Consider the following 24,675-nt stretch of genomic DNA (forward strand, 5'->3'; position numbering starts at 1 on the left):
TAAAAACTGTTTATGAATTTTACTAGTTATCTTTCTTTTTAAGTTAATCCACAGAATCATCAATACCAAAAGTGGGTTAATTTAAGTCTTATGAATCTAAATCTGCTAATCTACGCATTTATACCAGAGGAGGGTAATTCTCAGTGGCTTGGGGCCAGTCTCTGCTGCTTTGAGACCCTGTCTATAATGAAGATGACAGACACATTTTTTCTGTCTAATCCTAGGAATAGCTTTGTTCAGGATTTTCATAAGAAATAAACAGGGCCAAAAACCCTAGTGTCCTGTTTCTCAGAAGCTGCTGACCCTACACATTGAGTGATATCTCCAAATATGACCAAAGAAATGCCAACAAAGTTCACATTAGTTATGAATTATCTAAAATATGGGCAAAGAGAAGAATATATACTAGCCAGCCTGGCTCTGCAAATCACATCCCCAAACATTTTACTTCTTTATCTTTAAAATGTGGATTAAATAATACCTGTTTGGGGGCTGGGATTGTGGCTCAGCAGTAGAGCGCTCGCCTAGCACATCCAAGGCCCTGGGTTCAATCCTCAGCACCACATAAAAATAAAATACAGATATTGTGTCCAACTACAACTAAATAATAATAATAATAATAATAATAATAATAATAATACCTGTTCATTGGGCAGCTATGAGGATGTGTAAGCTAGTATGTGAAAAAGTCAGACCTTGGCACACAGCTCAATATCAGCAAGTGGTGCTTACAGATGCTGCTGTTGTTGGAAGATTAAAAAAAAAAAATACTATACTTGCACATGTAATTTATGCAAAACAGGTAAAAGTACATCAATAATTTGAGAATCGTTCATGGAAAATGACAGCCTTCAAGATAATTTAAAACACAGGGATAAATCTGACATATTCAAATGGCACAATTGTATGGTGTTCCCTCTAAATCACATACCTCTATTAACATTCTTAAAATTGGTAAGTAATATCTAGTGACTAGGTGTTTAAATAGAATGGTTACTGCGATCTGGCTGTAGCCTGCCCTGCAACTGTGACTGCTGACATTAATTACATTTTTATGTGTAGCATATGAATTGCACATTTTCTGGCTCTAGCACCAAACCAGATGTAGAACATTCTCTTTCAGTATGAGTAATGGAAAGAAGAATCAGTATCTCGTGACTTGGGGAGGCAGGGCTGGCGAACAGGGTGATGGGCACATCATCAGCCCTTGTTCTTTGGGGAAAGAGTGGGGTTTGATAATGAAACAAACCCTTATGTACAAGAAGCCCTGGAATTCTGACCTGTATGTAAAATGATAAAGCAGTGCTTAAGAGAGTAAAGGCAGAGTCCTCTCCTATCCATATCTGATTATCCATATCTGAATGAGGGTCTGGAATTGAGTAACTCATTTTGTTGAATATATGAAGCAATCAATGTAGACTCAAAGGTAGGATTTTCAGTGTGGAAAGGCTATAGGGGATATGAAAGGCAAGGATTGCTGACCAACTCAAGCATTCATTTGGCTAATCACTACTATTGAAATTTGAGGACAAAAAGTTTAATTCAGCTATAAGCAAAGATGTTATGTACTTTATAACAAGTGATAGATGATGATATGAAAGTGTACATCACAAAGCTGCCTCATACAGTCTCCTTAGAATGAGAACACATTTTTTAATGTGAGATTAATGGATAATCTCAAATTGCATAATTATTACAGGTATCTGGAATTAATTATTACAATATCAATGATAATAAAGATACTAGTTACTTAGGACTTATTAAGTCTAGACACTGGGCTAAGTTGCTTTCCATGTATGACTCATGAATCCTCCATACTACTACTGGGGAATAGCTTTTTATACCTACTCTACAGATGAGGCTTATGAGGTTTACAAATACTCTCAAGTTCATATAACTACTAATGGTGGCAAAGTCAAGATTTACACCCCAAATATCTGATTTCAGAGTATAAAAGCTGAATCACTGTTATTCTGACCAACACACTTTAAAGGTCTAAGTCTAAAATAATCAAACATTTGATTGATTTTTGCTTTTTAAAATGGTTCCCTTTTTCAACCTGTTGAAAACTTTCTGTCAAGCTAGGGCAACTATGTCTGTAATCAGATCTGATGTGATTAAGACTTAAATCTTTAAGCTGTTTCCTGCCACTATGTATGCAATTAGGTATTTTTACAAGTGTCTTCTTGATAATTACATGCATTTGGACACAAGAATATCACTGGAATTAACCTGGTCCAAACTTCTTATTTGACAGAATAGTCTGAGAAAAAGAATTCTGTTATTGACTAAACTGAGTAAGATGTAGCTGTTTAACAGGTCAAAACTCTCAAGAACACAGAATTATCTAAATCTCCAAATAGACATGGGAATAGTTTTGGAAAAAAAGTGTCAGAATCCTCTCCCAAGAAAACAAGCCTTATGTCCCCAAGGACTACATAGGGGTTGTAAAAATCACATCAGACCAACTCTGATGATTTCTTCCCATTTTCAAAGAAAATAGTACTCTAATCTAGAACTATAACAATGGAAGATGTGTTTTATAAAGGAAAATTGGTGATTAAAAAAGAATAAGCAGACAATACTAGTGTTACTTTCTAATATAAAGGAACATGAAATTCTTTTGGACTTGAACAATGTAGATTTTGGCTTTCTTTGCATTCAGATGACAAATGTGTTCTAGGTTAATCAGTCTTTCTCCTTAATAACCTCTGGCTTTCTTTTTGCTTCTGCCTCTTGTTCTTCCAACAAGATGGAAAGGTGAGGTGTGCAGTCTGCTTGTTGACGTGAGGAAGGTAGAAATTGGCATCTGTAATTGTAATGAGTATTGCTTTTTCAGCTGGTCATCAATGGATAAATGAGAGAATCAGTTGCTCTCTCCACTAAATGATAAAGTGATCAGGAATCCACTGTAAATTCTTTGAGTCTCAGAAAATCTGGACATGAGAATGCTAGATAGCAAAAAAACAGACATGTCTGTCTGTCTGTCTCCTTTCTGTAATTACTGTGCATTACCTGGATCCCTCTTCAAGAGCCAGGAATTCATTCCCCCCAAATTCTGGGAATACTGTTTCTGAAACTCACAGCTGATCCCTCTCTGGGAATTGTCTTTGGGTAGTTACCCTCTACCAAAGGGAGCTAGCCCACCCCAAGATTGTGTATCCCTTCCCAAGAGCAGTTCAAATCCAATGCCTCCAAAACAAAGGCTGGCTATGAGACAACTCCAAAGGCTATCCTGCCCCCGAGCTCTATAGGTTCAGCTTCTTCCTCTGTCCAGGCTTGCCTTTTCCCTCCCTTCAAGAGTAGAGAACATTCTCTTCAATCTTGTGAATTATCTCTCAAGAGTTCAAAGCAAGTGAGCAGAAGAGAGGGAATTCAAGTCCAAATCCATTTGACTCTCATTCTCAGATTCTACCAATGTTACCAATCTCTTGACTTTGACTCTCAAATTCTTACATCTTAGCAAGACACATACAATCCCTCCTCATTTGACCATCTTTTCTGGTCTCATAAGCCATCACCCACTCCCATACAACCCCTGACCCAATCATATCAAACTTCCCCAGAACATATGCTGTCACTTCCGTGGGAGAGCCTTTTGTCCTTGTCTGCTTGATGAATGCTTGCTTCTCCTAGAAGCCTCACTTCAAGTGTTCCCTCTTGCATGAAGCATTTCCTGATCCCTTGGTAAAGCTGAGATCCCTAGCCTTAGGCTCCCACAGTGGGTTGTGCATCTCTGGAGTGTGGTAATCCTTAATTATTATAATGAACTTCTAACAGGCAGGGACGTGTCTTTTAACTCTGGTTTACCAGGCATTTAAAAAATGTTTTGTTAAATGGATAAATGAACTCTATTGAGGAGTTGGTCCTTTAGGTCCTGCCAGCACCTTCAAGACTAGAAAGCATCTTTTAATGTCATTCAGATTTGGATCAACTGCAACATCCTTGAAGATGAGGACTGTTTTTCTCCATCTCTATACCCTTTCTGACACCTAACATCCCAATCTCCTGCTCATGGGAGAGACTCAAGAACACCTGCTGAACCAAAGGGGGTCTCAGCAGAAAGGGCCAATGAACAAGAAAATTACTTCACTTTTCCAGCTCAGTTTAAACTCCTTTTTATAATCGCCATTACCTAAGATACTATGATATTTCTCTTCCTGTTCTCTTCTTAATTAATATGCTCCTCAGTTCCAATTTTTAAAACTTCTCCTTTGTTTGAAACATTTTTTCCCCATTAAATAGAGCACATGATAACTTAGGGCTTGCTAAATTCCATTTCTAGGTCAGAAATCAAATCTAATGTGGATACATCAGACAAGACTAAGAAGATTTCCATCTGGCCTGCTTAACACTACGTCTTTGTTTTAAAAGGGCCTCTTTGAAACATAAATATATCATTAATCTACAGAGTGGCTCACCCTGCCCCATTTTCTTTCTGAAACTCATAATTACTTACTGAAGAGTAAATACAGGTATAAATATTGACACTGAATACTATTAATACAAAGCTGAGAGGGATGGGGAGGCTCTTGTCCTACAAATATAAAAAGCCAAGGACCAGTCTTACTGGGCAAGTAGCTGCAGTCTCTGTACAGGAAATGGTCCAGTTTTGTTATTGTTGTCAACAAAAATGTCCAAACAACCAAAAAATTGCCAAGAGTTGGCTGAGGCTAGCAACGATGACAAAGAGCCTTCAAGTCTGTTTTCTTTCTTCTTCTTCTTTTTTTAATGGATTTGGGAAAGAGGAAGTTCTCTGGCGAGTAAGGAACTGAATTTTCTGTGCCCTGTGGAATTTTTTTCTCATTGCTTTCTCACAGCCCCTGCTGCTGATATGGTGGGAATAAGAAAAAATTGTGATAACATTTTTCCAAGAGAGCAGCACATGGGGTAATCTTGTTCTTCACAAGTCTGATCATGTGTGAGCCTAAGACAGAATCAGAGTTTTTTCTTTTCTCATCTTATTTTTCTTAAGCTCAGACAGTTCCTAAAGACAGAAGTGTAATTTGCAAGTACATCTTTTTCAAAACTGTGTTCACGTTGTTCAGGCCATAGATCCAGTAATTTGCTGAATATAACTATATTTAGTATCTAATACCATATACATACCATACATGTATTATACACACACACACACACACACACACATACATACACATAAACTATGTCTCCTCAAGGTTAACTTTTTATTCTGTGTCTTTAAAATATTCACTCCTTTAATTTTTTCCAGGCACTGTTCTCACTCCTGGTTTGAGACAAGGCAGTTATCAGAAAGCATGCTGCGGGAGGATTTACTGGGTGTACCTTTTTAAACATCCTGGTGGAATCCTCACTTATCTGCATGAACCGCATAATCACATTGTTCAGATAGATGTCACTCAAGGTTGCGTGGTCTTTGCTTTCTCTCCTTACTTGGTTCAGGAGCAAATACCAGCAGTTGACTGGAGACAATAGGTTTTGGTCTTTCCTGAGAGGTGAAGAAAGACAGAGTTACTATCAGTTTCAGAGTTGCCCCAATCAGTTGAGTGATGTCACTCTGGCAAACTAAGGAGACACAAAAGATCAGGATTCTGCTCTGAGTGTTTCTTAGACCAGGACACTCAGCCCACTGAACAGTCTTTCATCCTGCACATAGCATAGAGCCAGCAATTAGTTTGCCAGGCGTGGGAGGAAAACCTTGACCATGAACACCAGTGAAATCCTGCACTCCTGACCAGGTCTGCAGGACCCCACCATACACAGTGCTCAGGCAGCCCTTCAGCTTTAAATACACCATTGAAGAAGGCAATTTATGTTTACATAAAAATCTATTGACTACTATGCCTTAGATAGAGTGTGGTTTGCCACAGCACAAAGTCTGCTTTGAATGTTCCGTTTGCTCTTGGAAAAGAAATTTGGTTAGTTACTCTTTCCACAGAACATGAACTTGAAGGTTATTTATTAATCCCCTGATATATAACCTTTAGCCTCCCAAACAGGGTTCCCGGGGAATCAGAGCTCTATGGCACTGTCTTGAAACTCATGAACAGAACCAAGAACTTTGCTAGCTCATGACTTCACACAAGTCCTATTGAAACCCATTAAACTTTTTCAAATTTGTAACTGCTTCTTGTTTTATTCTGGATAATAAATCCAAAAGTGACAATAAACCACTAAGGAGATGTTTTTAAGAAATTTCAAAGAAAAACTCCAAACAAAAACATAAACAACTGGGCTGGTACTGCTTAAAATAAAAAGGTAAAGCACAACTTTTGCTTTTTTGTTTTTTCACTTTAAAAACAAACTGTAAAATGGCAACGTGGCACAGAGTGTTTATCCTAACTTGGGGATACACATGCCATTTAATTGGATGTGTTATTTTATTATTCATGATCATTTATGACCCTAAACATTAACAAAGTTGGGGAAAAAATGATTATGTCAGGTGTTTGTGTCACTAAGTCTCTTAGGCTCTGGATTTAATACTGCATCAAGTCTAAACCCTCACCAGAAGAAAAAAGCAGAAATAGGCTTGGGGAAAGAGATGAATCAGGCACTTGTCAGGTCTTGGCACTTGCACCTCAAGAGCAGCCCCTCCCTTTCCCTGTGGCACACTGAGAATTATGACCCCCACCTGGGAAACTCCCATTTATTTTCAAAGCCATCAGGGAAGGAACACTGGCTCTATGGGAGGTAACTGGAGCCACTCTATTGACATTCCCTATCTACCCAGCCACATAAGTCAATGTTACCTTCTTTACATCAACATGTATGTGTATCATTTATTTTAAAGTACTTCATAAATTCACTGAGGATGTTTCAAACTTTTTTTTGTATCTTCAGTGTTCTGCCCCATTGTGAACATTAAATCAGTATTATTCATAACAACACATTATTGTTGCCATATTATTACTATTAGTAATAACGGGGAAGTACTGGGGAATGATATAATCCTATATCCATGTTCTAATATACCACAAAGAATCATACATATATTTTTTCCATGTGTATATATATATATATATATATATATATATATATATATATATATATAAATTATAATGCATTAATTCAAATAATAATGCTGCTGCGCACAGTGGCACATGCCTGTAATCCCAGTGGCTCAGGAGACTGAGGTAGGAGGGTTGCAAGTTCAAAGCCAGCCTCAGCAATTGTTGAGGCCCTAAGCAACTTAGTAAGACCTGTCTCAAAATAAAATATAAAAAGGGCTGGGGATGAGGCCCAGTGATTAAGTGCCCCTGGGTTCAGTACCTGCTAACAAATAATGATAATAATAATGACAATAACAACAGCAACAGAAGGGAGATCAGTAAGTAGAGTAAGCCAATTCGGGGAGGGAGAAAGAAGGTAGTGGGGAATGAGGTTGATCAAATTATGTAATGTGCATGCGCAAATATGGCTTACTGAATCCCAATATTATGTATAATTTTAATGCACCAATAAAAAATAATAAGAATGGAAGGTATCATTTACTAAGTGAGAAGCAGTATACAGGTCAAGATCACAGACTCTGGAGCAATGCTCTCTAGGTGCTTATTCCATCTACCATTTACTAGCAAAGTAGTTTGGGGCAAATGATTTCAACCTCTCTGTGCTTCAATTAATTTTGTAGAATGGGTAAAATAATAATATCATCTCATAAGATTATTATGCGGATACCTGAGTTAATATATGCTTTTAAATGCTTACAATAATGCCTCAGGCACATAGTTAGTGCTATATAAAGTTAGCTATGATTATCTAGGGCTGCTCTAAAGAGTTGACATTAATTCCACTTAATCCTTACCACTACCATTTAAGGCAGAGATTCTTTGTATCCTTTCTGTCAATGAGAGAATTGAAGCTTAGCAAGGCACTGTGATTTGATAAAGACCAAAGCTAGTGTCAAAGTGAGCCTTTGTGTTCAGGGAGGCCGATCCAAGCCTTGGTCTTTTCTGTTATGCAGTGGAAACTTCAGGACAAGGATTGTTCTGCACAATAAACATCCCCAAACTGAATAAGAGCAGACTCCAGAGTCCAGCTTCAATGAATGGTAACATTTCTGTGCTAAAGATAACAGCATTTTTTTTTTTTGCAAAGGGAAAAAGAAATGCTGCATGCACATCCCATGTCAGCTATCAACCATATCAAGGACTTTGCCATGTTTCTCACTTAATGGTCATAAAATCTCATTTTACATATTAGGAAAGCAAGCCTCAGAAAGGGTATGTCACTTAAGCAAAGCTGCCCAGTGGAGCCATTATTCCAACCCAGGTCTGACTGACAATTTAATAAAGCCTGTCTTTGAGATTTTCTTAATTGTAGTTTAACCTTTCCACAGATTAATTATCTATTTCATTTTTTGTCCCATATTCAATAATAAACTTGATCAAGTCAAAGAAAATTTTAAGCTGCTTATCTTTTGAAGAAAACTCTCAAACAAAACCTGGAGAAACAAAAAAGTGACATCAGATTCACTAAGGGCCAGATTATGGAGCATGAGCCCATCCATATTTTCAGTTCACAATCAATTACTAAGTACAAAAACACACAAAAAAAGACACTCAGATGTATTTGTTGAATGGTGAGTGGGCAGTCTAATTTGCAATTGCTTTTAAAAAGGAACAGTTGCTATCCATGTGAATATAGTACTGGCTCTAGTCTCCTCTTTGTGGCCTCAGTGTCTGCCAGTGCATTAGACATTTGGTCACCCTGGGAATCATCATGAAGATATATTTCTATGCTGGACCCAAACTAGAGGCTAAACTCATCCATAAAAGAAGAAAGAAGAGTGAAAAAGAAAGAACAAAAAAAAAGATATTCCTTATCCAGAATAGAAAGCTATTTGCCTCTGCAAACGTACCCCACCCTACTTTTTATGAAGGATCTCAGAACAGGGAGGGGTATACAATGGCACTGCAAACCCAATGGTGAAGAAAAAGGCCTGGCGCCCAGCGGCCCAGCCTGAGCAGACAGCTCTCCTTGTCCCTCTGTGCAGGGGGGCAGATGGTTTATGCCCAGGTGGGATTAAAGGGTGGTACCACTGCCACTTAGGTCTTCCCTTCCCTCTTCCTTTGTCAGGCCCTAAAAATTTCCCTTGCTTTCCCATGGGGACAGCTGTACAATGAAAAAGATGCCGATTATATTTTAACCAGCATTCCCAGCAGTTTTGTGGCAGAAGTGTTTTCCAGATTATCTGGCCCACTGTATTTCCAGAAATGAAAGTCTATGTTGCCTTTTTACTATCTCCCGAACAAGGTCCATTTGTCTCTGCCCATGGGGTGCCTGGCTCTTGCCCTTACAGGGAGAGGCCCCTTGTGTTCCTTCTCCCTCTGTCTTCTTCCAGTCCATTATTCTACCTTTGGTCTTTGTCATCATTTTAAAATGCAGGTGAGGGCGGGTCCCATTTTTTACTTAAAACTCTCCAAAGGCTTCTCATGACCTCAGAATAAAATCAAAACTGCCCAGGAAGATGGTAAGAATTCCACAATCAGCCCCAATGTATGCCTGTAGCCACTCTGTTCACCCCTCACTACTCCTTCTGCTGTGGTCCCTTACCCATGAAGCTCCCCTGGCCTGAAGTCCTCCTCAGCTCCCCTTTACTGGCCAACTAGTCCTTCAGGTCTCCACTGAGATAAGGCTTCTTCCGGGACCTTCCCCCACCTCCACCATAGAGTGGATCTCAGGCTACCTGTCTATGGTGTCCTGTGCTTCCCCTGATGGAGCACTCGTACTGGAGCTGTGGGCCTTCTCTGTCTCCAGGATTTCAATTATAAAGTAAAATTCATTAATAGAATAACCTGCATGTGTTTGTTAAATTAATGCTAAGGTTTAGTTACGTTCACTTACACATTTTGCTAAAAGCTTTTTTTTTTTTTTTTTTTTTGTACTGGGGATTGACTTAACAGTCCAGTTACATCCCCAGCCGTTATTATTTTTTATTTTGAGTTAGGGTCTTGTTGAGTTGCTGAAGCTGGCTTTGAACTTGTGATCCTCCTGCCTCAGCCTCCTGAGCTGTTGGGATTACAGTTGTGAGCTACCTCGACTGCTAAGCTCTTGTTTAAATCGGTTTCAACTGCAATGATCACAAACATGTTGGGTGGGTAAGGTGGGGAGTGCTAAACAAACCCTTATTGCTTCATTTCATATAAAATCATTACAGAAATCTTAAGGTCTTTGCTTGAAAAGCAGTTATTTCAAATTTGCCCTTTCAAATATCTACCTGTGACTGATTTTAACTACTAGTTTCCTGTAATCAAGAATTTTACTGCCAGGTGTGGTGGTGTATGCTTGTAATCCAGCTACTCAGGAGGTTGAGATGGAAGGATCATGAGTCAAGGCCAGCCTTGTAACATGTGAAACCCCATCTCAAAAAATAAAAAAAGAACCCAAAGAAACAAAATAAGAATTTTACAAACACTTTTTTTTTTGGTCTTCTTATATATAAACTTATCCATAAATATATGTGTATTGGAGGCTGGGCACAGTAGCACATGCCTATAATCCCAGCCTTTGGGAGGCTGAGGCAGGAGGATCATTTGATTTTAGGATCATTTGAGGTCAGCCTGGGAAATTTAAGGAGACCTATCTGAAAAATAAACTTATAAAAAAGGTCTGAGATTTAGCTCAGTGACAGAGCTCTTGCCTAGCATGCCTGGGCCCTGGTACTGAAAAAAATAAATATATAATATACACACATAACACACATATTATTATAAAGGTTTTAGCAAAATGATTATGAGTGAACATAATATGAATATGTTAAATATGTATGTATGGAAACAGAATAACTTTAAGAGAATACCATTATTTTAAAATATGATAAATTGATGTCCAGGACCTATAAATGCAAAGGGTTGCTTTTATTTATAGGGATGTGTCTACCAATATCTTCTCAGATAAAAATAAAAAAGTCTTAAACCAATAGGATTTGTTTAAAAGGCTGGATATCATCTTGAAAAGGTGCATTTGAGTCAAGTCTCTCTTACTTGTACTGCTGGTGATCCTTGGTGCTTCTCGTTTTTGCCATGAACCTTTCAGCCAACTTCTCCAGGTTCCTAGAGTATTCGGTCTCAATTTCGGCTTTTTTCCGGAAGAAATCTTGCAGGTCCTGGAGGAGCTGAACTCGCATCTCTGTTTGCTGCTCCAGGCATTTTTGTTGTTCTACCAGTTGAGCTCGGATTTCTATGAAAAGAAGAGAAGCGACTGGATGATTTCATGAAAATTATTGAGGTGTGCTGGTATGGACAAGGTACAAGGATTGAATCCTGTTGTATATTTAGTTGTGTGCTCCACCTCTATTAGAGTGCTATGTCCAGGTCGGTTCCTTAAATAAAATGTCTGCTGATCCTTTAAAAGTATGAGATGAGACTTAGGAAAGAATGTAGTAAATTAGAATAGAAATGTGGGTCACATCTGTAATGCCACAAACACGCATGGGGTCATGAGGGGGAATAATTAAAGCAGATAACTATTCATAGGAGATAACATAGGACATCTTTGGTAGCTGAATACACTGTAATTTTTTCAGCAGCATTTTACCTCAACTACTTTGAGTTCAAATAGCAAAGAAATCGACATCATTCCTTCAAGATTTTTGAGCAACTACAAGATTTTTGGCACACACAGAGGCTGGCATCTGGTGCATCAACTTCTCATTTGTAAAACCCATAGCTTCGGGGATTAGTGGAATGCTGTGCCTAAACATAACTTCTTTCTATATCTAAATAATCCATTCATAATGGGGTACCCTCAGATTCTACTTTATCATTCTGTTCATAACTTCAAGGCCTATTCACTTGGCCTTCAGTTTTTTTACACATCGTTCAAACTAGCACCCTTATCAGCACATAAAAATATGAAAGAATCCTTTGACAATTTTCATATATTAGGAACAGGAAGGTTTAGTCATTTAGTTATTTTGAAAAAGCATGAAAGCAAAAATGTGGCATGCAAAAATATCTGTAAATGACTGTTACAAAGAAATGTGTGTTTTGGAAAGGGAGATACAGTAACTATAACCACTGACTTGTTTTTTTGTTCTGAGATCCAGGGCTAACCCCAAAGAAAGAATATATACTGCAAAACTTCTTTATCACATCTTCCCCAGGGTCAATGCGCGTTCCCTGTAAGAGGGCATGGAATCTAATTTGGTGGAGTTAGTAGAAATCAATGCCCAAATAATACTTCTTCAATTTCTTCCCTATTATCCTTCTTCAATGGAGAAGGACTGAGCTGACTATACATACTCATGAAGCCTATACATCCTAATCAAATCCATGATAGCTGGTGATCAAGTTCTGAGTGGAAGAGATGGTCAGGAAATTTGCTGATTTTTAACAACAGCTCATTGTAATGCAGGATTTGCTATTCTACTAGTAGGAACTAGCATCACCTTCCACTTTTACACATAGTACACTAAAATTTAATGAGATTAAACACTTTAAGAATTTTAGTTAGTAAGTAGTTCCCCCAGGACCTCCAACCTTGATCTCTGAGTTTGACTAAACAAATGCTTTCTGCCCTCCTTCCATCCATGCCATGATCTGAAGCAGCTGTACTGTGCCTGGCTTATGTCCCGGTAAAGAAGACATGAAATCGCACCCTCGATAACATTATGCTCCAGGCGGCGTTCTTGTGGGGGACCAAGACATGGAAGTATTTCCCATTTTTCTCTTGATTTCTCCATGTCAGATTGAGGGATACTCTTACTAACCTTGCAGAAGTGTGTGGACACCAGCGTCAACACCTTATCATTGGCTTTTAACTACCATGAATTGCATCTGGTTTTCAGTCAATCAAAGTAAGTATTTTCCAATACAGTATTATGATCAGCATATCTGCCAAACTCTTTCTCCCAAAAATACAGAGCTATTTTTGTTTCATAAAGGAAAAAAAAGGGGGGGGGGATGGGGGTATTTCTCATTCAGGAATTCCAGTAAGTCTTTTGAGATGAAGTAATTTTAGAACATCTTGCTGTGCTAAGAGAAAATAAATCAATCATCTTAGGCTATCAACTACTTCTTGCTCCCCCCACCCCACGTGTGTGTGTGTGTGTGTGTGTGTGTGTGTGAGTGTGTTTAAACTGCCTTACTGCTTAATAGGAAATAAAAGTAGCTGAGAGTACAAATCACATCAAAAATTACATAGGTTTTCTTATTGAGTCTCATTTTAAAATATTCTTTTGCTTATTTATACCAAGATTTAAAATTAAGAACTACAGAGTTCTGAGAAGGACTGAGTTTAAACAATTAAATCCTCATCTTTGTTTTATGGAGAGTAAATGTTACTTCATGGTGTCATAATTTTCCAATCAAAGTAAAGACACTTGTAGCATTTCAATAATAGTGAAACTGTACAGTGACAGAATCTAGAGAATCTCTGTGAGAAAATAAATATGCTCTAGAATGTGGAAGAGAACCCTTTGATTAACTTTTCAATTTGGAAAAGGTTTGACAAACAAGAAAAGGATGTTTAAACAGATCATTTAAAAAAAAATTGATAGAAAACTACTACCTTAGGAAATACCTTGTTAGAAGGAAAAACTGGATTCCTTAGACCACATCAGAGCTACAAGGTAGCAAGTTGCTTGTGGAACTTTTAAATGAATGCATAGACGAGTAAAATAAATGTTAGCCTGCTATTAGAACAGAGAGCAGCAGTCCATGGTGCACTGAGGCCCACACCAGGAAACTCACAGTAGGGCCACAAGTGTTTGCATTAGAGGTTAGGGCTGGCACCAGTGAAACCTCAAGGAGTGATTTCTAGAAAAATAGAGTCTTGTTTCTATACCGGGGTTTGCAGCTTCCCTCCCTACACAAGATTCTTTGAAAGTCTATTAAGACCCTTTCTATCAGCTTTCTTGTATTAGTATTGATCTGGATTGTTAAAAAAAAAAAAAAATCAAGGTTCATTTTAGTTTAGTGGAACAAGCAATTACTGTGCTCCCATTTTGTGTTAGGCAGAGTCCCAAACTATGGAAATAAAAAGATTTGTAAGACACAGCTCCATCTTATAGGGAAGATAAATCCTAGAATCATGTTACACTGTGATTAGTACAATAATAAAGGAACTATGGAAAGAGGAGCTGAAACCAGCCCACACTTAATGTTTGGAGAACATAATGCTTTGAGGAATAAGTAGGCTACAAAATATACAGCTGTAGCCACTAAGAAGATAAAAAGACACCCCACAGTATATCTGATAAAGGACTTGTAGATAGAGTACACCAAGAACTTTTGTAACTCAATAAAAACAAAAACTCAATTTAAAAAGTAGGCAAAGGGTATCAATAGATGTTTCTTCCAAGAAGATACACAAAATAGCCAATAGCATTTGAAAAGTTGCTCAATGTTATTAGTCATCGGGGAAATGCAACTCTAAAGCGTGATGAGACAATCTTTCACACCCATTAGGATGGCTACAGCAAGAAAGACAATAACAGGTGCTGGGGAGGATGTGGAGAATTGGCATCCTCATACGTTGCTTTTTGTAGGAAGGAAAGTGATACAGTTACACAGGAAAACTTTCTGGCAGTTGCTCAAAACGTTAAACATGGAGTTAGCAGATGATTCAGCACTGCTACTCCTAGGTACACATCTGAGCGAAATGAAAATATATTTCCACACAAAAAGCTGTACATGAATGTGTATAGCAGCATTATTCATTATAGCCAAAAAATGGAAGCAACTCAAATGTCTATCAACAACGAACAGATAAACAAAACATGGAATAGCCATATGATAGCCTATTGTTGAACCATAAAAAGGAATGAAATACTGATTTATGTCACAGCCTTGATGAACCCTGAAAATGTAAGCTTAGAGACTGAAACCACTCTCAAAAGACCCCATGATCTATGATTCCATTCATGTGAAATGTCCAGAATAGACTAATCCATAGAGACAGAAATATTAGTGTTTACCTAGGGTTGGTGGACTTGGGGAGAAAAGGGAAGTTACTGCTAATGAATGCAGGATTTTTGGAGGGCACAGATGAAGAAAATGATTTAAAATTGATTTTGGTAATGGTTGCAAAACTCTGAATATACCAAAAAATCACAGAGTTGGTAAAGTATCTAATATGTAGATTATATCTAAAAATACCTGTTATATTAAAAAAAGCTATATTACAATTCCATAAAATTTTAGTTGTTGATAAATTCCTGTTTAATGATGGTCATCATAATAATAAAAACAAGTTCACATTTCCATGCCTAGGATGTTTTGGATACTTTTTTGTCAAATTAGATAATATATTAATAAGCCCTTTTAAATGATGTCTGCATAAAATGACTCTCACCTCAATATTTTTATTTCATCTTGAATTTATCTGTAAACAAAACAGTAAATCTATTTATTGGCCAACATCATCTGTATATTAATTGCTACCATGTCTAATGGTATGGAAAAGATTTTCCAAACAGAATACTAGAAAGGGCTTCCACCATCACTCCCACATACCTGCATAGAATGGTGCAACATCTTTCAGGCAGAAAAATGTGAACTTGGAGAAGGCTGAGAGCAGACATTATTTGAAATCTAGGTCAAGACCCACTAAATAATCATAATGGTTGTTATAATGGGGGCTCAAATTTCTTTGTAAAAAAAATGACTGTTAAGTCTTTCCTGTTCTACTAGAGTATCAAACAGAATCAATCAACATCAATAATTGAACAAGAACTGGGGCTGGGATTGTGGCTCAGTGGCAGAGCGCTTGCCTAGCATGTGTGAGGCACTGGGTTCGATCCTCAACACCACATGTAAATAAATAAAAAATAAAGGTATATCAACAAAATATTTTTTAAAAATAATTGAATAAGAAAAACCTACAAGAGCGTGATTTCAAACAATAAATAAAATAAATAAAAATAATGTTCCTCAAAGCTATAAAATGACTAATCCAATGACTAATACTTACTTAATAAAATGGAATTGCCCAGAAATAGAGGAAATGGTGGAGTTTCTTGTTACTGCTCCAATAAGGGAAGTCTTAATTCTTAAAATAAATTGGTGCAAGACCACAGAATGATGTAAATGGCATGGAAAGACAGGTCCTGCCTGGCTGTTTCTTGAATGTGTTACTGAATGAACAAGTAAGACCAGGGCATGTAAGTGATAGGCTTCTGTGATCCTCTTAATCATCTAGGAAATAGTAGCTCTAAAGCATCACAAACCATCTCAGTTATTTCATATTCTCATTTGGCCAGTTAGTGAAAAAGTCTACATTCTGTTAAGATGTATTAATACTTTTACCCAAACATATAAGGAATTTCTCCAAGTGACAGGGGAGAGCACTGAGATGTCTTCAAGAAAATAACAACCCAATGAGACTCTTACTAGTTCCATTGATTATTCACATGCTCATCGCTCATGTGAATATTTATACAACCTGGTGACTGCAGGCTAACTAAACACCAGGTGCAACTTTGTGAAATACGCTTCTTAGGCCAAAAATCTGGAGCAAAAAAAAAAAAAAATCCATAAAGGCAAGCTTTGATTTTTTTTTTTTTAAGTGAACGGACTGAATAAGCAAAGGCCATTTTTCTATTTCACTAGAGATCTGAAAGATTTATGCTTCTCTTACACTCTGCACAGAAATTAGGTAACATCAGAATGGGTCCAGGTTGGAGTTACAGTGTCACCTATTAAAATTCATGTGGTATGGAGCAAGTCACTTAATCTTTCAAAGTTTCATCTTGTAGGATAATCATTCCTACCTCACAAGACTGTGGTGAGAATTAAATGATGATATAAGTAAAAAGTATGCTGCCTCTGGAAACCACTTTGAAACAGATGAACATATAGTACTAGTACCAACAGGCTTTCATTGGAAAAATACTGATTATTTCCTAGGGCCAGACTCCTTACTAAACAACAGACTGAATGAAAGTCATGAGCCCTACCCTCAAGAAGGAGGCACAAACAGATAAGGAGAGATAGTGACCTTCAGAGCCTTGCTGTAGGAATGTCAAGGAGCAATGAGAAGTAATGGAGAGAGGAAGTATTCCTAGCCGAGTAAAGAGGGAAGCACTCAGGAGGCAATCCTGAGATTGACCTAGCAGAAGTCTGCTGCCAGACCCAAAGAAGAAGAGCATTCAAGGCTAAAGGGTATGGGAGAGAAGAGAGCTACAAGAACATCTCTGCTGCCGAAGTCCAGCTCTGGATAAAGGACAGTTCTAGTCATGGGCTATGTGAGTCAGAAAGGACCACATATGGTATGCTGCAGAGTGAAATCTTTCTTCCTAGGTCAATCTTTTCACCAAGTAACTTCTGGAACTCTGGTGGGGAAGAATGGAACAATTCTGAGCAAGGAAGATAAGTACTTGAATTTGCATTCCAGAAAATAACACAAATAAATAAGTAAAATGTTAAGTATTCTACACCTCATGAAATAAAGTTTCCTTTGTAACTTTATGGCTCCCCATTCAAATGATGAATTACTGGGCAAACAAACCACAGACGATAATGATAAAAAACCCTCATCAGAATGAAGGGTATCCATGTTTACCCCATGCCTCCTATATTTTATGTATGAGTCACTTATTTCTGTCTTCTGGTGTGGAACTAATGATCACTGTATTTCTGTTTAATTTGTTATTGAGGCACAGTGCATTTCAACTACATTATGGAGAAATCTTATGAGCTGGTCTATCCAACACACAGTCACTAATCCCATTCAGCATTTGAAATGTGGCCAGTCTGTGAGTGCAAAATACACACTACCTTCAAAATCTTAGGACCACTAAAAGAAGAAATGCCAGTTATTTTTATATTAATGTTAAAATTATAAAATCCTGGGTATATTATATTACGCAAAGTTATTAAATTTCACCTATGAGATAGGAATTTGGGGATACAGAGAAAGAAAGCTATACTGAGTCTCAAAAGAGAAGCACCCATGAACCACTGGAATGCACAACCAGCAACTCTTGGGCAACCCGGCCCGTGTTCTTGGCCCTGGTCCTTGGCCTGCATCCTTGCCCTCAAAAAGTAACATGATGTGAGGGTAATATGCAAGTGGGAGAAAAACTGACACAAAATTATGTAACTCTGCCCTGACTCTACCTCTAGTGAGGCCCTTAGCCACTGTCTATAAATATTCACAACACAGACCAAGGGGGTGCTGCTTCTTGCTCTGAGATAGCCTGCCATTTCTCTTGAATGCATCTTTGCTTTCTTTCTTTTTAAAAATTCTTTTTTCAGTTGTAGACGGACACAATACCTTTCTTTTATCTGTTTATGTGGTGCTGAGGATCAAATCCAAAGCCTCAAGTGTGCGAGGCAAGAACTCTACCACTGAGCCACACAACCCCAGCCTGCATCTCTGCTTTCTTAAATATATCTAGACTGTGCCTCTATCTGGCATGTCCTTAAATTAATTAATTAAAGTATTGGGGACTGAACCCAAGGGTGCTTTGTCCTGAGCTACATTTTTATTTTTTATTTTGAGACAGGGTCTGGCTAAACTGACTAGTCTGGGTTTGAATTTGCCATCCTCCTGCTTCAGCCTGCTGGTTACTGGGATTGCAGGCAGCACCTCCACATTCCTGACTCTTCTTAAATTCATTTCTGTAATGTTTGTCAAGATGGCTGTTTATTCTCCTTCCCTGGAAACTCCTCCCACCTTCTCCAAACTACCAAAAAAAAAAAAAATCTAAAATTACCAATGTGGCCCATCTGTTGGACAGTGATCCTCCAGGATATAAGTAAATTAGCAACTAAGTTTCTCATAAGAAGAATCTGGAAGGTAGCGCATGCCTATAATGCCAGTGGCTTGAGAAGCTGAAGCCGGAGGATCGCAAGTTCAAAGCCAGCCTCAGCAACTTTGTGAGGCCCTAAGCAAGTCACTGAGCCCCTGTCTTTAAATAAAATATTAAAAAGGGCTGGGATGTGACTCAGTGGTTAAGCGCCCCTGGGTTCAATCCCCAGTACATAACAAAAAACAGGTCTTTGAAGAGTTGACTGGCTTGATCAGAAGGCAAGACTTACCTATGAGGCAAACACAGTATAGATATGAAGTCTGAGCACCACAGCTCTAGTTCGAAGAGGTGAGACATTGAAGGAGTATCCATTCCTGAACAACTCTTGTTTCCTCAATGGCAAAATGGCCACTACTAGCCGTCATATTCCTCTTCCAAATGCAATGGAAGGCTTCAAGGAGATGAGATAGAAAAATACTTTCCTTTGTATAAAACACTGGATTGGCTGATTATCATTAAATGAGTAATGAAAAAAATACAGATTCCAGATTTGATGGTAAAGGATAGGATAAAGGGCTTCTATAAAAGGACTGATCACTGGCCAACTGGAAATCATCAGGAGAGCTTCCAAAGAAGCTTTAAAGAATAGGTAGGATTTGAAAAGCTTACAAATGTGGGGGATGGAAATATAGTTTCTTAGATAAACTCAAAATGGTATTTTTGATACCCTGGTCCAGATGGTTAGGTTCCAGGGAAGGAAGTCTAGGTTGGATGGACAAAAAATAACCTTCCAAGTCACTGCCTCAAGGAACCTAAGATTCCCCGAGGTCTTCCACTTTAAAATCATGTTATCATCAACAGTTTAAGCAAAGTACATAGAACAATAGACCTATATGAAATCAAGTTGCTAATATCCCAAACTGAAAATCACAGTTTCATCCTAGAACACTAGAAGTGATCAGCATATTTGGGGGCAGTAAAGTTATGGGAAAATCCTCTTTTGGATTAAAATAAGGCAAGAAACTGTCTTTGTAGTAATCTTCATTATTTCCAAAGTGAAATTAAATTTCATAAAAATATCTGATAGTTACTGAGAGACTATATTCATTTTCTAAGTCTTCATTTTAATACCTTCATATGAAATGATGTAAACCTCAGTATTATTTTAGAATAAAAGGTTACTATAAAGATATACATTTTCATAGCTTTTGAAAGCCAAGTATTATATTTTGACCTATTAACATCTGCATATAAATTATGTGAAATAAATTTGTATTTTTTTCCCAAATGAAAGCTGCTCAAGATAAAAGGGCAATAAATTAAAGTGATCAATGATTGCAGTTTAACTACCTGGTAGGAAAGGACAGTTTAAGGAAGCTCAGATCTCAACGATCCACTGTGGTGGTGGTGTTTAGAATGCACAAGAGGCAGAGTTTCATTAACTTCCCCATAATTAAGTGAGGACATTTAAGACCTTAATAGTAGATTGATTTTCACTAGCAGAAAAAGACAGTGTGTAGGAATCACTGATCTGTAGAGAATATAAAATTTACATTTTGGAATGACTGTGTTACTGACAGAGTCAAGGCATCCCCTAAACATTGACTTTCTTTCCTAATATAACTCAACATGAAGTCTTATGAAGTAAACACAAAAGTTTACACATGTTGTTCCTCTAAGTTTTAAGAATGGAAAACTTTGAAACTACTTAAAACCTTTTGTACTAAATTAATTGCAAATTAAGGCTTTTTCAAATTAAAGCTATTTCCCTTACTGCAGTAATTACAATTTTAAAGTGTCTACTAGAAAACAATTTAGAGTCCCAGGCAATTTACCATTTACACTTAACAAGAGGGTATTTATTTAGTTCCTACTATGTTCCAGACCCTGTGGTAAGTACTTGAAATGCTTATCACATTCAATTCTGACAGCAATCCCATTATGTAGTACCCTCTATTATAGGAACACCATATTGAAACAGAAAGAGGCTAAGTATTTTGTTCAAAGTTAGACAACTATTAAGTAATACAACTTGGATTCCCATTCAGGTTTATCTGACTCCAATGTCCATGCTGCAAAATTGTTGAACAATTATACATAGTGTGTAATCACACAAAGCAAGCTTCAGTGAGCCAGGCCTGGTTTTCTAGACACTTTATTAGAATATTTAAAATATATTAGAATGTATATCCATTAATGAAAGATTTCATGCATCAAATAAGTGCCAAATGTCTCATATCATTTCTATAACTTTCTTAAAACTAAAACCAAAAGACTCCCTCCCCCAAATTAAAATATTTGTCCAAATCTAGCTAAGGGCCTAAAGTTAATTTCCTTGAATTCCCTGAATGTCATGCCTTTCTAGAAAACTATGTATTTAAGTCATTTATTTTCTTTCAAAATCATTATACTATTGTTATTATGCTCTAATTACTGTAAAGTTTTGAACTATAAGTGTTATAAACTGCTTGAATACAAATAACATACTTCTAGGTTTCCACATAGCACCTGGTAGGTACTAAATAACTATGTAGCATATATTTGACTCAGTAAACACAATAAGAAATCAAAATGCTTAGTTATGCACTTCTGAGCTTAGAATCAAATTAACAAAATGATTTCCCTTCCCTGACTGAGGGCGACACCCTCCCTTCCATTGTGACTTCTTTATTCTTTGTTCCCTGTATTCCTTCTGGAAATGCCCCTTAGGCATTACTTCTGCCATAAAGTACATTTTATTTTATTTAGTCCAGTTAAATTCACTGAACATCATAATGTTTTATACTTCTCTCAAATAGGTATATTTTATGTCTGTTTCTGCCATAAGAGAATACCTTAATCTAGGAAACTGATAAAGAAAATACTAATCATTTGGTTAAATTTTCTTTAGACTTCTGTTAGAGACTTTGGATTGTATTGCCAGTTTTATTTCTTATTTTGATTTAACTACATTTCAATAAATGAAGGCTTCAATACAACTTCAACTTCAAATGAGTCACCTGGGCTTTGGCTCAGGAGCAAAGGAAAGCCAGAAAGTAGTCTAGTTACCTGTGTTCCCTGAAAATCTATCTTACAACAGAGAGCCACAATTCTGGGTCATAAAGAAAAAAAATGCCTTTCAAAGCTTTAGGCTACAGAACAACAAAATTCTTACAGACTTGAGGGCAATTTTATATATACATATATCATTCACACCCCAATACATGCACATCTTTTAAGATTTCTCAGGCCCTTAGCAAATACTGAACATCAATCAAGCTTGTTGAAATGTCAGAAATATTAACTTTCTTCTTCACTATTTTTTCTTTGCAAAACACCAAGAAATAGACAACCTGTGTAGTGAGTCTTGTACTTTATCTTCAGATATGAGCCAAACTATATATTCAAAGCACACTTATAGTCCAGCATAAACATCCAGCTTTTACCCACATAATCTGAAAAAAAAAATTCAGCAAAGGTCACTCAACATGTCTACTCAACAGGGGGCAAGTGAATATGAAAATACTTGAGGAAATCATCTGGCAAACGTTACTGAGCATCTTCGAGGTTCTGGGCTCTGAACAACCTCAGGGCCTTCCATCCAGCTCCCTGTCTACAGATACATGAAAACGTAACTGCCTTTTTTTGGGAGGGGTGGGGGGGGGTGTACTAAGGATTAAACCCAGAGGCACTTAATCACTGAATCACATCTCCACATCCCCAGCCCTTTTTATATATTTTTTTAGAGTCAGGGTCTGCTAAGTTGTGGAGCCTGGCTTTGAACTCATGATGCTCCTGCCTCAGCCTCCAGAGCCACTGGGATTATAGGTGTAGGCTGCTTACATTTTGGAATGACTGTATTACTGACAGAGTCAAGGCATTCCCTAAATGTTATATATACATTCCCTAAATTTTATATATACATACATCATGGGTAAGAGGTGGAATAGTAAAAAAAAAAAAATGAAAACGGCTGTAACAGTCATTTTATAATTAACATTGTTTACAATACAATGTAATAAGCCCCACAGTGGGAGCATGGAGAAAGCACCATGTGACTATGTAGGAAGGAACAAGTTCTGCCCAGGTAAATAAGGGAGGGCTCCAAGGAGACTCTAGAGCTACTCAGCTAAGCAGGAATCTTCCCAGTTGGGGCAGCTTTGGGAAGGGTATTATGGGTGAAGGAAACAGCTTATCCAAAAGTCCAGGGCTGTGAGTAGTATCTAGAGGGGTCAGGGTATTGCACAGATGGCAGTCTGCCCTATTGCAGGTGGTGGTAAGGTAGGCAGGCTTGGCCATCTACTTGTATTAAGTAAATATTCTGAAGTGATAAGAGATAGTATCTTGATTCAGCCCTTCATTCATTTATTATAGAGAATACCTCAGTGTATTTATTTAACAAGTTAAAAAGGAGAGGGGGTACAAACAAATGTGAAGTGAGTTATGGAGGTGTCAGATTATTCATACATAGGAAAGATAGCTGTAGAACTATGTTCTAACTAAAGAAATCATCAGGAAATGACGTGTCCTGCCAAATCTTGGACAACAGATTTTTAACACCATTTTATGCTGATATAGAGAAGGAAAGGCAGTGTCCACTGCATTTCATAGAATGTTGAGGATTTGTAAGCACCATAATATCATCAAAATTGTATTTTGTATCAATATAATTAGGTTTAAATTTTGAGTTAAAGTGGCTTAAAATTACAAATGATTTTAAACACCTGTCTTCTGTCTTTCCTATTCATTTTGTGGTCTATTCAACTTGTGATTTCTTTCAAAAAGGTACACTTAAAAGACTTAAATATGTTGTACCATTAAATCTCTACAACAAAATATCATTTCAAAAGGTGAAAATGCCAGCATTTTCCAGTCTCACACCTCTACTTCTTTGTAAACCCTTTAATTAGATCTTAAATACAATATTAGCATTACAGCCTCTGCCACACCCACTCTTTTATATAGCTGTTCTTATCTGGAAGAGATTCATTTTAAAACATGATCAGAGGCATAAACAGCTCTTGGTACACTGCTGGAGAAATGCTGTCCTCCTCCATCCAAATCCTCAGTACCAAATAGTTCTCCCCACTTCTCCCCCTAATTATGCATCTACGATCTAAACGCTGCCTTTTCATTTAACGCCTCATTCTCAGCTCTCTGCCCACACTGTATGTTCTCCCTCTTAGGTTTTCCTGTGTCTTGGGTAAGAAGTGGAATAGTAAAAAAATGAAAACAGGAAACAATGGACCCACAGATTGTGGGGAGAGGGCAGGAAAGGATAAATGGAAAACCAAAGAGAGAAAAGAATCTAGGTGAGCAAGAGAAATTAGAAGACATCAGGAAGGACGGATGAGGAGAGGGGGTACAAACAAATGTGAAGTGAGTTATGGAGGTGTCAGGAAGTCACCAAATCACACAGGGGTGGGGGGTGGGGGTGAGGGGTGTTAGCTACTCCCGCTCTTAGACTTTTATTTATTTATTTAAATAATTATTTAGGCAAGCACTCTGTCACTGAGCTACAGTCCCAGCCCCAGGCTCTTAGACTTTTTTAAAGAGTATATTTTGCTTTTAACAAGTTCCAAGTATCAGACTTCAGTCTTGGGTCGGTGTGAGACTGAAACTTCAAGGTCAAACAAAAAGCACAAGTTCTTTTTCTCTTAGAACCAATGTGAAGGTTGATGGGTTATAAGATGATCCACCCGTAGAAATCTAGGTGCAATCAGAATGGATCCTGAATATGCAACTTCCATCTCCATGGAATCTGCCATAAGATTCCTTCATGATCTTCTTTTCCAGAACCCTAATTTTAAAGTAGCTCTGAGACCAAAGAGAAATTACTCTGGCTTCTTAATTATCTTGGCAGCTCAGGGGCACAGGGTAAGGCCATTCAAAACAGGTAGAGTCCAACAGAAAGCTCTGCACCCTCTTCCTTCTCTGTACAAACGGGCCCAATTCAGTATCACCAAAAGCCTTCCACGTTGGCCCACAGTACCATTTTTTCCCTTTTAAGTTTCGAT

At 37.6% G+C, this 24,675-nt stretch overlaps 1 protein-coding gene across 1 annotated transcript in view; it reads right to left on the minus strand.

Annotated features, from left to right (window-relative positions):
• The window catches only part of Srgap1 (SLIT-ROBO Rho GTPase activating protein 1), a 285,801-nt gene that overhangs the window by 148,332 nt on the left and 112,794 nt on the right, over positions 1-24,675 (minus strand). The window contains exons 2-3 of the mRNA XM_027928469.2: positions 10,968-11,163; positions 5,305-5,467 (exon numbers count right to left, since the gene is read on the minus strand). Coding sequence (XP_027784270.1) covers positions 5,305-5,467; positions 10,968-11,163 — 359 coding nt within the window. The remainder of the gene's footprint in view (positions 1-5,304; positions 5,468-10,967; positions 11,164-24,675) is intronic.

The sequence above is a fragment of the Marmota flaviventris genome, chromosome 3, assembly GCF_047511675.1.
Source record: "Marmota flaviventris isolate mMarFla1 chromosome 3, mMarFla1.hap1, whole genome shotgun sequence".
Classification (NCBI taxonomy): Eukaryota; Metazoa; Chordata; class Mammalia; order Rodentia; family Sciuridae; genus Marmota; species Marmota flaviventris.